Source organism: Caenorhabditis remanei, chromosome I (assembly GCF_010183535.1).
Source record: "Caenorhabditis remanei strain PX506 chromosome I, whole genome shotgun sequence".
Taxonomy (NCBI): Eukaryota; Metazoa; Nematoda; class Chromadorea; order Rhabditida; family Rhabditidae; genus Caenorhabditis; species Caenorhabditis remanei.
Genome location: NC_071328.1, coordinates 5031357 through 5045526, shown reverse-complemented (window position 1 = coordinate 5045526; position 14170 = coordinate 5031357). Strand labels below are relative to the sequence as shown.

The following is a 14170-nucleotide window of genomic DNA, read 5'->3' as shown; positions in this document are numbered from 1 at the left end:
TTAATAACGGAAGTCAAACTAGTCAAGAATTTTGCTTTCAACTAGTAAACTAGTCAAGAATTTGGCTTTCAAGTCAGTAGATCCCGAATCTGAAATAAAATTCCGCTAAATCTTTGTGTGAGCCGAGTTATGAGTCGTCAAGCGGGTTATAACCCTTACAACAGCGATCGTAGAAAAACTAGGGGATGTGTTTGGTTAGACATTCCGGCAGACCGCGTGTCAAGCAAAAAAAGCTTAACAATAGGAGAAGTTTGACGGCTCATAACTCGGTTGACAGAAGGATCTAGCAAACTTTTATTTCATATTTGGAATCTACCGGCTCGAAAGTATCAGGTGTCAAACTCTTGACTCGTTTGAAAGTGGACAGCCCACGGACTTTCCTTGTAAGATATGTACAATCAATATTCACTTCTTACTGTGAAATTTTTTTTTTCCAAGATTAATTTTTTTGGCAACGTGAACTAAATTCAACTTTCCACATTCTTTTTTATATTCACAGTGGGTGAAAATGAAAAAAAAACACGTAACCTACACCCAAAACCTCGAAACCCGCTAACCTCGTTTACGTGGCAAATCAGACAGTACAAAAGAAGCGAAACCTGAGGTAAAATCAGTCAGTATGAGCAACCGCCTCCTGCCTATCAACTTCAATCAAACATCTCAACAAAAGAATCGTGGAAAGCGAGCAATTGAGATAAGGATGATGAAAGTAAGGAAATTTCAGTTGCGGGATAGTGTTGCCTCTGCTTGTTCGAATCGGAACTGGCCCTGAATGAGGATCATTGCAAATCCTTACCGTCAAATCAATTCAACGTTTCACCAACGTTTTGTTCGGCACCAGTTCTGATTCGGATGGTTCTGATTAGGGGTGGTTCCATGACGGCATTATTAGGAATGGTGCTCTTATCTAGAGGTCTCAGATAGGCGTGAAAATCCAGATCCTGAAATGATAATGCTACTACGGAACATAATAAAAAACTGCACTCACATTTCTTCATTATTTCCAGATAATCGTCCTTTTCTGTCTTCTGTCGGTTTGTTCCGCTGAAAAAGAAGGTTTTTCTGCCTACTATCCTCTCTATGAAAAAGAAGACATTGACCACAGTGCGCTCCAATATTGTTACGTCTTTCAAGGAACGATCAAGCCTGTCGATGTCAACAATGTTCAAAAGGGATACAAATGTGAAGCGAGTTCCTCGACTTGGGTGAAAGACGATGTGAGTTGAACAACTTTCAGATCACAAGTTAATTTCAAATTCCAGTCGCATGCAATGGACTTCTGTACTAGCAGAATCCCGTATCACATTATTAAAGCCTCTGTCAATCCTAAAGGAGGAACTTTCTGCACTTTCCGTAAGTATCTAATTGATTTGTTGAACAAAGGAAACAATAAAACTTTAGAAATCAACTTGAAATGCGAGATTGGATGGTTTCAAATGAGAAACAAGTGCTACAAAGTTTTTGCCGCTGCAAAGAATTACACTGAAGCTGAGGATTACTGTCTTCAACATAAACCAGAATTTAAGACTAGAATTGCTGAATACTACGATGGCCACCTTTCAACCTATATTGGAGATTTAATTTTCAATGATGCATGGGTTAGCGCACCTGAAATGGAAGAGTTGCATGCAGGAAAAGGATTGAAACCTATTCTGATCATGAACGGTGCATACAAGTATGATTCAAGAAAGGGCGTTGTTTTAATGATAAAGCCCGAGTTGAAACGTGAGGTTATTTGTGAGTACTCTCCACCAATGACGATGGCTGAAATGTATTTGATGGCTGAGTTATACAGTGAGGTTTATCCGATTCACGTGACGACGAATGGTGCGAGTTTTGCTACTTCTAGTTACATGACGTAAGTTATTCTTAGTTATTCTTAGATCGTGACACTTACTGAGTATCGTTGCTCACACGAAAACTATGGTTGAAAGGCGATACTCCGCGAATTCAGTACAGTTTTTCAATAAAAATAAGATTAATACAGAATCGAACAAACTGACCTGAGAGAAAATCGGAAAGGAAAGCTAGCTGAAACATTCGATACCAAAAATATCCGTGAGAGATGTCAAGCGATTGGAAACATTCTTAGTGTTGACAGTCATCCAATGGCTTCCATTCAAGAAGAGTTTGATACAGTTAAAAGTCAATTGACGGATCATCGTTTCCATCTAACAAGTGCCTATAAGAATGAGTAAGTTCGCTTACTTCTCAGCAAAATAACTAGATTTATATTTCAGTGGCTGCGAGAAAACGACTTACAAAGATTGGGACTTCGCCACAGACACCTTGCTGTCTGTCTACTCCACTGTTCACCAAACCAGTAATGCCTTCTGTAAAGCTTTCAGTTTCAGTTTCCATCCGTTAGTTTCAAACCTTTCTTTTCATTTATTTCAAATTTTTATTTAGAAAAGCACGTCTACCATCAATGGCTGCTATGCGAGCACCTGCTCTTTGTTCTCTTCGTAAGTTTGAAATTGAAAATGAGACAAAATTTTATTATGTTTCAGATTCCTTCTCTTATGAATACGATGATTGTGAGCCAGGTTGGATCACTGCATATCGATCGAAGACAACAAAATTCTGTCATTACGTAAGTCTCACACAGAAAAATAAAACTGAAATCTAAAATGATTCCTCATATTTATAGATCTACACAGAAAAGCAGGTGACATTATCTGAAGCTAAAAGGGCCTGCTTGAATATGAACGCTGCATTGACTGGATTTGAGAATGAGGAGGAGTTTAAGTATGTGCAAAAGGAATGTGAGTGTATCTCAGACCATTTTATTTATTCCTGTTTGGAAATGTTTCCAGTTGGTCAAGGTAAACCAGGATATGGCGATCACTTCTGGCTTGGAGGAACTGTTCCCTGCAAAGAAGACTGTACAGATCCTATATATAAAGCCAGTTGGGATTCAGGAGTTTCAAGAAATACGCACTTTTTGAACTATTTCAATCATATAGGTTATGATTGGAGAGATGATTGCGGTGAAGATTCGATTTCATTCCGTTCTGATGTTGTTGCCTTCCACACACAGTAAGCAATTTGATTGTGACTCGAAAACATTTTTGTGATTTCAGTTATAGTAATGACGAGTACTTCTCTCATATGATGTACATTTGTGGCAAATATCCAAAACTGTCGGTGAAGAAGATGGACATTAAGAATGTGAAACAAGGATGAGAACTCAGCAGGAAAGAACCAGCAACTGCAGTTTGTCTGGATATCGAATTGTCTCTTACTCGTTTAATAATGCCAATAATTTTTTGTAACCAGCCTAACTGGTAACTAATAATAATAATGAAAATAAAGAAATTATAATTTGAAATTTATGTGTTGTTTAACTGAAACTGAAACTGAAATCAACACTGATTGTCTAGGCCAGTGGAGATGAATCGGGACTTGAAACTGAATGAAAGCTTGGAAGGAGGTCTTCGAATTGATTAGATCACAAAATGTATTGAATCAGTTTTTAAAGGAATTCGAGATGGCGAAAGCATGAATTTCACTTAAATATATTTTTTTACTAAAATTTTTCATTGATCTATACGCTTCTTTCAAATAGTCCAGGTCTATAATCCGAGGATACACTGAAAAATATACATCGTGATCATAAGGCACATTTAAATCAGAAGGTACATCGAGAAGTTATGACCATAGCGTACATCAACAAAGATATCATAGAGTACATCGAGTCAGAATTTTCATAAAATATCAGACGCCTCAAAGTTTTAATCAAATTTTAAGAAAAGCTTCACAGGCGGAGTTCAAGAAACTACTCTTTTGTGAAGAATGATATAACATAAAATTTATTGGATTATCAGAAAGTTATTACAAGCGATATACATTTTGTTTCTTTTTCAGTGGAAAATGACTAAGTTTGATAGTGTATTTCGGTGTCACTTGATTGTCCGATAAACTCAATTTTGTATGGGTTGAACAGAATAAAAATAGCACATCATTTTTTTAAATGATAATTTTTTGTAGGAAACCTATCTTTAAAGTTACAGATTGTCAAAGTGAAAAGCTCCAAAGTGCCGCTAATTTGCACTGAAATAAGTCGGTTTCTGGGAGTAATGGCTTTGATGACCTATAACTTTCAAAGTAGTATTCCTACAAAAAAATGGGCAACCACAAAAATGATGAACTATTTTTGCTCTGTTCAGCCCATACAAAATAAAATTCCTCGAACTAGCAGGTAACACCGAATTACACTGTCAATGTTGATCATTTTCTACTGGAAACTGCCAGAGTTGTTAACCTCATGAGCAGTACTGTATAGTATATTTACAGTTTTTACATAGATATAACATTAGGCCAGACAATCATCGCAAAATGATAGATTTGACATGGATTTTGTAGATGAGTTTTTTGCTGAAGTGTCGCAACTCTGCCATCACTCCGGCGTATGTCAAATCCTCCTTTGAATTCGTATTGAACACCAACGGCTTTACTGAAAAATATAAATACGAATAGAAATGATTTGAGATCAATATAATAAAACTCACCAATCGTAGTTTCTTATCAGAGAATTATCCTTCTCTTCATATCTAATTCCGTCGAAGAGAAGATCAGGATCAAGTCGTTTAACGATCACATGGAAAAACTCCATGGTTGGGTTGTTTCCATTCAACCATCCTTTTATGAATCGGTTTAGATCATTTTCATGAAATGAGCTCGCTTCTATCCATAAAGTCACACAGTTGGAAGCCAGTATATGTTCTACAGTAATCCAATCAATAAGATGCCGCCAGTTTTTACTGCTCGCCCACAAACAATTAACATTCAAAATCTTGGGACTCAAAGGGCTTATTTTATAAGTCTGATTCAGTAGGAGAACCAACTTTTGTATCGAAAAATCAGCTGTTTCGAAAAAGCGATCAAGACTATCACTATTGGTTTCAGTTCCATAAAAGTAACAGCACCTCAAACTAGACTGACGTTTGTTCAGCCACTCTGCGATCGATATCATTTTCTCTACAGATTGATTTGGTTCCAAATCAAGAGTATCAATATCAATTCGGAATATATCACATATATAATCTCCCCATATTTTAGCACACTCAATGCAAATCCCTTCTCCATCATTTGAATATTGACTCAAGGCAATTCTTCCTCCGTTCATGTATCTATTTCGGGTTTTCAAGATTTCCGTAGAGAATTCGCATATTGTCTTCCTTTCTCGAATGAAAGCGAAAGGACATTGAGCTGTTTGCATATTGAGTTTAACAGTGAAGTTCGCAAACTTTGTAGATTTGATGATCGATCGACATTTTTTCGAAATGAACGAGAAATCGAGTCTGAACAAAAACCTTCAAATTAGAAAAAAAGAATGAACTTACACTTCCAGTTGATCCAAATTCATTATTATATTTCTCAGTGCAACGTAAGGAAGTTTTAAAATACGAAGCGGTTTCGAAACTTGAACGGCATCCATAATTAGATTATGTTAGTGTATGATCTATCTAGTACACAATCAATAAACTCATCGACAGCAGTATCGCGTTGCGTGTGCGTCGCGTTTTCATAAGATCAAAAGAATAACAAAAGAATGAAAGAAACATTTGAATTGAGTAGTTCAGGATATAACAGTTTATTGAACTAGGATGGCAATACAACGGAAGTTTTATGAAAGTATTGGAATGAGGGAACTAGCAGAAAAAATGGATTTACAACAGTTTTCCACCAAAAATCAATTTGAAAAAAGCAAAAAAGTTATTGCCCCGGGCGGGATTCGAACCCGCGATTGGTTTTCACCAATGAGATCATAAGTCTCACGCCTTTGACCGCTCGGCCACCGGGGCACATATTCTGAAAAATGGGAAACTGGGTCAAAACACCGAAATTGACGGGGGGAAGTGGGTCTCTGGAGTGATTTGATGCGGGGAATACGGTGGGAAGGGTAGTTTTGTCACTGGGACATTCATATTGATCCCTATGATCCTCTTCCTTTTCAGTAGTTTAGTTTCTAAGATGAAGACAACTGGATATCACAAACGATAATGAGAAACAGAATCAAAACAAGCCAAGCTGTTTTGGGAAAACATGATATCTGGTACTTACCGATATATTGTGCTAGAATCCTATCAAAAAAATCATAAAGTTTTATTTAATTGAATGCCACAATTGTTTATGTTTCTATTTGCAATTTTACAGGAAAAGAGTTGTTTAATCATCAGCTATTCGTTTAATCATCAGCTAATCACCTGAAAGAGAACGAAAAAATGACAGAGGGACGCTCCTCTTACCGTTTCAAACCAAAATAAAACAGAAAAATATCAACAAATCTTTATTTCAGTTCAATCAATAGAGAAAAATAAAGCAATTTCGAGAAAAAAATATTTAATTTGAACATTAATTATTACAAAGCGATAATTCTTTCATAGATTAAACTGCGAGAAGCTGCACGAGAAATGCGCCACTTCCTCTCCCCGTGACGTGGCAGGACCATTTCGCAAAAAGTCCCTGCGCCTTTAAAGGCATGCGGCGTTGAGTTGCGAATTTATAATACATCCCATGAAAAACGAAATCATGAGATCCTGTTGAATTCGTGTAATTGGTCTTAATTATATTCAGTTTTTTTACATGTTTTTCGCTGAAAATTCATTCAAATCACGATCACTGAATATTTTTTTGAACAGGCTCTTCGACAAAGTTTTATTTTTTCATTTCTAACAGCCATAAATGTTTTTCCCTATAGCGATATGGATTAATTTATATTGACGATAAACTTTAAATATATAATTAAACCTTTTCGCTATTGGGAAAACATTTATGTCTTCATTTAATAAAACATACCGTAAATACTGTATTATAACGGCACCTGTAATAGAACGGCACCTGTATTATAACGGCACCCCATCTATACTCAGAACTCAATAATATGATTATACCAGTGTTTTTTACTGGTTCTGATTAGAAGCACCGTGTTTGGTCACTTCTAGATCTGCAAATAGAACGCCCAAAAAAGTTTTTTTCGTTTAATTTTAATGAGTTTCTGAAATCACAAAATTTCTCTCGGAGGCAGTTGAAAAATATAACGGCATGCCGTTATAATACAGTATTTACGGTATTTCATTTTCATCTCGAACAAATTTCGCAGATTTCTTGAGTGCATTTTTCCGTCACGGTGTGCCTACAGTATCGCCTCAATTTACGAAATATCGCACAGCGTTCAACTGGAATTTTTTTTTCTGAAATGTTTCAACTATTTTAGACTTTCAATCGTTCATAAAGTGTGCAAATTAAAAAAAAATCTTAAGCATTTTCAGTAAGATGTCCACTTGGCGTTATTACAACTCAAAACGTGGGAATTACTTTCGTGGTCGAGGGAAAAGTCGAGGAAGAGGGCGAGGGACAGGTCTGACGGCGATTTCGCTGCCTCGAGAAGACCGTTTTCGGAATGGACTCGATAATGATGCGTTTAAAGGTTTTTTTTAGATTAATTTCAGCGAAAAACTATTATTTTTTCAGACATGCCAATGAATCCGAAAGAGTTCCGAGATGAGACGGTTTTGAGTCTCTCTTTCGGTCAGAATATGCTCGGAGCTGCTTTCTATGAGCAATCGAGTCAACTAGTGAGAATAATGAATGATATATCGGAAGATCACGAGTTTAGTTATTTGAAAAGATGTAAGTTTTGAAGAAAACTCCAGTTTAATTTAATTTTTCTAATTTTCAGTGATCGAAGAAGTGAAACCGACGATAATCATTGCCAACCGAAGTCAAGATCTGGAATTTATCAAATTGTTGAGTTCTCGTTGTACGTTTTTTGCTGTTTTGCTTCTAAACAAAGTTGTCTAATTTTCTAGATGCAACACACCAAAAACTGGACAAAAACACGACTGAAGAGTCCACAGATGATACGATTCCGACGTGGGATGCTTCCATGGCGTATTCGACTGATGACGTGGGAATTCTGATAGAATTTTCCAGAAAAATTGAGAACTTTTCAGCCAGAAGACGAAACAGACGACATGGACGATGATGATTTCGAGGGCCCGCCGGCGACACTCTGCAAACTTCCCAATAATTTCTTCAGTAATTTTTACAGAAAATGTTAAATTTTCTTTAAATTTTTCTTAATTTTCAGAAATGCCGAGAGCGTTGGAACGACTGAAAATGTTGGTTGGATCTGAAGATAACAAAATGACTGAAGAAGAGAAATATACGATTGTCACGATGAGATTCGACATTGAAGCTGTTAATATGGTGATTTTTAAAAATCTTTATTCTTGCAAATAATTGTTTTTCCAGATGAGATCCTTCGGCGCTCTACTTCTATTTCTAGATGAGACTCGTCTTGGTGTAGAGAGTGAACCGTTGACAGTCAGTCCGCCGATTAAATCGATCAAAACTATTACTCTGTTTGTTAAAATATTTATTTTTTCGATAAATTTAAAATTATTTCAGAGAAAATCTCGTGGATATCGACTATAACACGATTCAAGCGCTGGACATTTTGCCGAAAGAAGTGGAGAGCAAGGTGGAAATTCGAAATAACTTTTTGAATAAATTTGTTGAAAACCTTTTAATTTGTGACCCAATTATTCAGTTTTTGTGTTGTTTTCTCTTAAAACTAACCCAAACTTTCAGAAAAGTACCGGACAAAACAAATCACTCTACTCGTTAATCGATCGATGTCGATCGACTGTTGGGAAGAAATGTCTTCGTAAATGGTTCAGAAACCCCACGACAGATCGAGAAATCCTCGTTTCGAGGCAGAAATGTGTTCATTATTTCAAGCAAGACTGGAATGCGGAAGTCACTTCGAAAGTTGCATCAATTTTGGGAAGAGTTAAAGCGCTGAATGTATTTCGAAATTTGAAAGAAGTTCCAATTAAAAAATATAAATTTCAGAATGTATTCCAACGATTTCAAAGTGGAACTGCGAAGCTCATACATTGGGAATGCTTCGTGTCGACGGTCAATGCATTGGTGGAAATTGTTCATATTATCAGACAGACGCCGGTAGAAGAGTTTCATTTTTCATTTGTTTTGAAACGAAAAACTAACTTTTCAGATATCGAGTGAGCTGTCCGTTGACAATTCGTTGCTTCGAGAAGTGTCAGAAGTCGCTATCATCACTGGATCGATTGTTAGTGTTATTTCACCCTTTTTAAATGTTTCTGTTTATTTTTCTTTGTTTTTTTCTCGAAAACTCACGAAATTTTACACAATTTTGCCACTTTTAATAAGTTTTCCTACTATGGAAGGCCATGGAGTCAGCTTGGAGTTATGTGACGTGACTTATATCGTTGGAAAATGAGAAAACGCTGGTTCCAAATATATTTTCAGTTTTTGCCCTCGACGCATTGTATTGGAGAAAAACAAGGTCAAAGTTCTGAAAAATGACACCTTTCTGACACGTTAAATTTTTGCAATTGCAATTTTCGGTAAAAATCTGTATTTTTCCGAACTTTGATCTTGTTTTTCTCCAATACCATGCGTCGAGGGCAAAAACTGAAAATATATTTGGAATCATAGTTTTCTCAGCTTTCCGATTATATAGGTCACGTCCCATAACTCCAAACTGACTCCATGACCTTTTCTTGTAAGAAAAACAACCTTTTATTCTTGAAGTGCCTAAATAACATGCATGAAATGACCAAAAGTCGGCGGAACCCCAAATGTGTCATCATTCTCAAAATTTTGTCCTATTCTCATTTCAGATCAACTTCGCCGAGTCAAAAATCCAGGGAAGGGTGACAGTGATGCCGGGAATTGATGAGGATTTGGACAGATGTAACCACTAATTTTTTGAATAAAAAACTTCTCAAACTCTCTTTTTTCAGTACGAGATACTTACGAGAACATGCCGATGATGCTGACTGCTATCGCGAAACAAGAAAGTGCTCGTTTTGGAATCCCGCCGTATTCCAATCTGACGTGTGTCTACATTCCATTAGTTGGATTTGTGCTGTCACTTCCGATAGACTTTCCGATTGAATCTTATCGAGAGTGAGTGGAAATAGATGAAAATTTTAGTCATTTTGAAGTAAATCAGTCTATAAGAAGTTATTGAAACATTGAAGAAGTGAGAATTCAGATCAGAAAAACTATTTTCAGTATGTCACTGGTCTACGCTACAAGTGAAGAACTGCGAGTGAGAAACGAGACAACTCAACGATTAGATGACGAATACGGAGATATTCTGATGAAATTGATTGATAGTCAAACTGCAATTATTCTGATTCTGAAGACTAGAGTGATGAAAAAGAAGCGAAGTATCAATAAGCTTCTCTCACTGGCCGCCCGTATCGATGCTCTCGTTTCAATGGGTCTCGTAGCTGCAGAGCATGGATGGAACTGTCCGACACTTGTAGATGAATCAGTGATAGAAGCACTTGAATTATATCATCCGATTAGTGTTCTCGTCGTCAAAAAGAACTTTGTACCGAATCAAGTTTCCAGTGGTCGGAATGGAGTGAAAGCGAGTATTATCACTGGACCGAATGCATGCGGAAAGAGTGTTTATATGAAATCGATAGGGATATTGGCTTTTCTGGCTCATATTGGAAGTTTTGTACCGGCGAGACATGCGACTGTGGGCGTGGTTGATCGAATTGTGACGAGAATGTTTACGATTGATTCGGTTTTGGATGGAATGTCGACTTTTGCGAAGGATGTGGAGCAAGTCGCGTTGGCATTGAGAAAAGGGACTGGGAATTCACTGGTGATTATCGATGAATTTGGAAAGGGAACGATGACAGAAGTAGGATTGTCTCTTTTGGCTTCTTGTATGACTTATTGGATGAAGAAAGGAGCTCAACGATGTCCGCATATCTTTCTCTCTTCCCATTTCCATGCTCTACCGAAACATATTCCAAATGATAATAATATTGCCGAGTTCTTGACATTTACAGTTCATCGTGAACCCGGAGGAAAGATTCGATATTTATTCCGTTTAACACCTGGAATGGTCGATTGTTCGTTTGCAATGGCAGTGGCCAAAGAAGAGGGAATTCCGACGAGTGTACTGGGAAGAGCGTGTCGGATTTATAAGGCATTGAAATCGGGAACGCCGTTGAAAGAAGTGAGAGCAGAGGTGTCGAATGAAAATGATGAGGAAAGGGTGGCGGAGATGGATGTTGTTTTGTAAGTTAAGGTGTCATTCTCGAAAGAATTCAATGACAAATATTCTTGTAATCCCGTTATCAGCGGTTTCGTGTTATTGAGGCAAAACTTAAAACATTTGCCAGTATGATTTCTTATTATTGAGAAGAAATAAGTCTAGAAATACTTTCTTCCACCAAAAATCAATTTTTGAAAAGCAAAAAAAGTTATTGCCCCGGGCGGGATTCGAACCCGCGATTGGTTTTCACCAATGAGATCATAAGTCTCACGCCTTTGACCGCTCGGCCACCGGGGCAGATATTCTGAAAAATGGGAAACTGGGTCAAAAGACCACAATTGGCGGTGGGAAGTGGGTCTCTGGAATGATTTGGTGCGGGGAAGACGGTGGGAATGGTAGTTTTGTCACTGGGACACTTTTTTACTAAGAGATGTGCAATTATCTTGTTAATCTAACTGTCTTGAATGCTCCTCTGGGATGATTTGGTTAGGGTAAACCGATAGGAAGGGTAATTTTGTCTTGCGCAATTCATAATGATCCCTATGAACTTACAGTGTCAATGAATCTCTTCCTCTCAAGTAGCCAATTTTTAGATTATAACCTAGTTTTAGGAATGATGAAATACATCCATCAAAATCTTATGAAAACGGATAAAATATCGAGTTTTGATAGCCCTAAAAAGTCTTCCCGGATCATAAATAATAAACTCAACTTTCTGAATCTAAATGGAATTTCAATTGCAGAGAAGATGAATCTGGATTCATGGACGCCATCGAATCATTTGTCAAAAGAGAAAAGAATGATGAAGCACACAGAATAATCGCACCAGATTCCCGTGAAGAAGTTTCCACGTCAACATCGAATCGGAAGGCCGCCGAAGAATATCAGAAGACGAGGTAATTCGAAATGTAATTTCAGTGAGAAAACGATTTCATTTCTCCTTTCAGAACCAACAGTGTCCTCTCCGCAAAATCGATATCATCGAATGACCAACTCTCGATTTTCGACGCTTTGCTTCCAAAACGAAAGAAGAAAGTGACAGTTTCACAGGAAACCACTTTGAATTCCACTAGATCACCGGATCCATTCTCGATAGACAGTAGTGATGAAGATAGGGAACAAGAGGAAGTTGTGACGAGAGTTTTGATACCAACACTGAAAAAATTGGCTAGTGAAGAGGAAGAGGAGCATTCAACACAGTAAGATCAAAGATATGATTGCACGTCTCTTAGTAAAAAGTGTCCCAGTGAGAAAACTACCATTCCCATCGTCTTCGTCGCACCAAATCATCCCAAAGACCCACTTCCCACGGCCAATTGCGGTCTTTTGACCCAGTTTCCCATTTTTCAGAATATCTGCCCCGGTGGCCGAGCGGTCAAAGGCGTGAGACTTATGATCTCATTGGTGAAAACCAATCGCGGGTTCGAATCCCGCCCGGGGCAATAACTTTTTTTGCTTTTCAAAAATTGATTTTTGGTGGAAGAAAGTATTTCTGGGGTTGTTTTTCGGTATATTTAGATGAAATTCACTACATTTATTTGTAAATTTACTAACTTTCACTGAAAAAATTCTGATAATTGGTTTAAAAATTCTGATAATTTGAGGCAATTAAAAAAGAAACAAACCGGTTTTTTTCAGTTCGCCAAAATCAAAATCTTCTCGAACACACTTCACAGAGGACATGTTCTGTACACCGAAAGGAAACAATGAATTCGGTGGTACGAAGCGACCCAGATCTCCGTCGACATTCGGACCAGGGCCGAGAAAAGCTCCAAGACAAGCGATCGATACAGTGGCTGCTACTCAAGAGACTCAAGTTTTAGATACTCCGATTCAGGAATCAAGGGCGAGGTAAGTTGGAACGAATAGCTTTACAGCACTAAGATTTTTTGAATAAATCTCAAATTTACAGGCATCAATTTTCAAATCACTCGGTCCATTCGTCTATGAGAACACCGAGAAATGAAGACATGTTCAAGACACCGGAATCACGAACGAGGTAGTTCTCTTTTTAGAAGTTCCGGTCACAAACTGTTTGTTTTCAGACACCAATCATCAAATCACTCCATTCAAATGACTCCATCACAACGGTCGATTTATCAGTCATCAATAAAAACTGTTGGAAACGAGGATATGTTCAAGACCCCAGTTCAGGAATCACGAGCTAGGTAAATCCAAACTTCTGACAATGTTTTAATATTGCAGAGTTTTTTTTCACTATTTTGCATGCAAAAGCTCAAATTTAGACGTCAAATGTATGCTCAGAAAATTTCGGCTGAATTTTGGTGGTTTTTGATGACATTTTGTTAGGGCTGTTACTTGCGGCAATCGCCGGCAAGCCGGCGCCGCTTATTTTCACGTTAATTGCATGAAAAGCAAGTTCATTTCCAAAACTTGCTTCCATCGCCGGTTTTCATTTTCAAACCGGCGTCAAACGCCGGTTTTCATTACCAAACCGGCGTCAAACGCCGCTTTTCATTTCCAAACCGGCGTCAAACGCCGCTTTTTTGAGTAGAAAATATACGGAAAATGAATTAAAATGTTAAAAACCGGCGTTAAACGCCGGTTTTAAAAATTGTATTTGCCGCAATCGCCGGTTTCATTTCCGGCGTGGGCGGCAATCGCCGGTTTCATTTCCGGCGCGGCGGCAATCGCCGGTTTCATTTCCGGCGTGGGCGACAATCGCCGGAAATGAAACCGGCGATTGCCGCCCGAAAACGCCTGTTTTAACAGCCCTACATTTTGTATGAAAACAACGCTGAAATTCCTTTTCAGTGATGAATAGAAAACATTTTCCTTAAAATTTGTCATTTGCAAAATTAGCTTCCGATTTCCGCTTTCAGAACCCAACATACGACTTCCCTTTTCAAAAATTTACTTCCGTCTTCCGACTTCCGACTAGATTTTTCAAAAAATTTTACTTCCGCACAGCTCTGGTTAAATGCTATCTCATGTCCTAATTAATTTAGAATCAAAAAGAACGAATTACTATAAAAATACTTTCTTCAACATCGAAGTTCCAGACATCAATCATCAAATCACTCCGTCCAAGTGACTTCAACACAACGGTCAACGTATCAGTCGTCTATGAGA

The 14170-nt window shown here is 37.8% G+C and overlaps 2 protein-coding genes across 2 annotated transcripts; one reads left to right on the top strand and one right to left on the bottom strand.

Moving 5' to 3' along the window:
• Positions 1–619: 619 nt before the first annotated feature.
• Positions 620–3186, top strand: GCK72_000827 (uncharacterized protein; the record flags this gene model as incomplete). The annotated part of the gene is made up of 11 exons (XM_053722702.1): positions 620–709; positions 1008–1217; positions 1263–1353; positions 1402–1858; positions 1988–2194; positions 2241–2363; positions 2410–2465; positions 2511–2593; positions 2651–2765; positions 2817–3039; positions 3084–3186. 11 exons carry the CDS (start codon positions 620–622, stop codon positions 3184–3186), a joined length of 1758 nt encoding a protein of 585 aa, XP_053591347.1.
• Positions 3187–4299: 1113 nt separating this feature from the next.
• GCK72_000826 (uncharacterized protein) lies at positions 4300–5440 on the bottom strand (the record flags this gene model as incomplete). The annotated part of the gene is made up of 3 exons (XM_053722701.1): positions 4300–4456; positions 4512–5303; positions 5346–5440. The coding sequence occupies 3 exons, from the start codon at positions 5438–5440 to the stop codon at positions 4300–4302; spliced, it is 1044 nt and encodes a 347-aa protein (XP_053591346.1).
• Positions 5441–14170: the final 8730 nt, after the last annotated feature.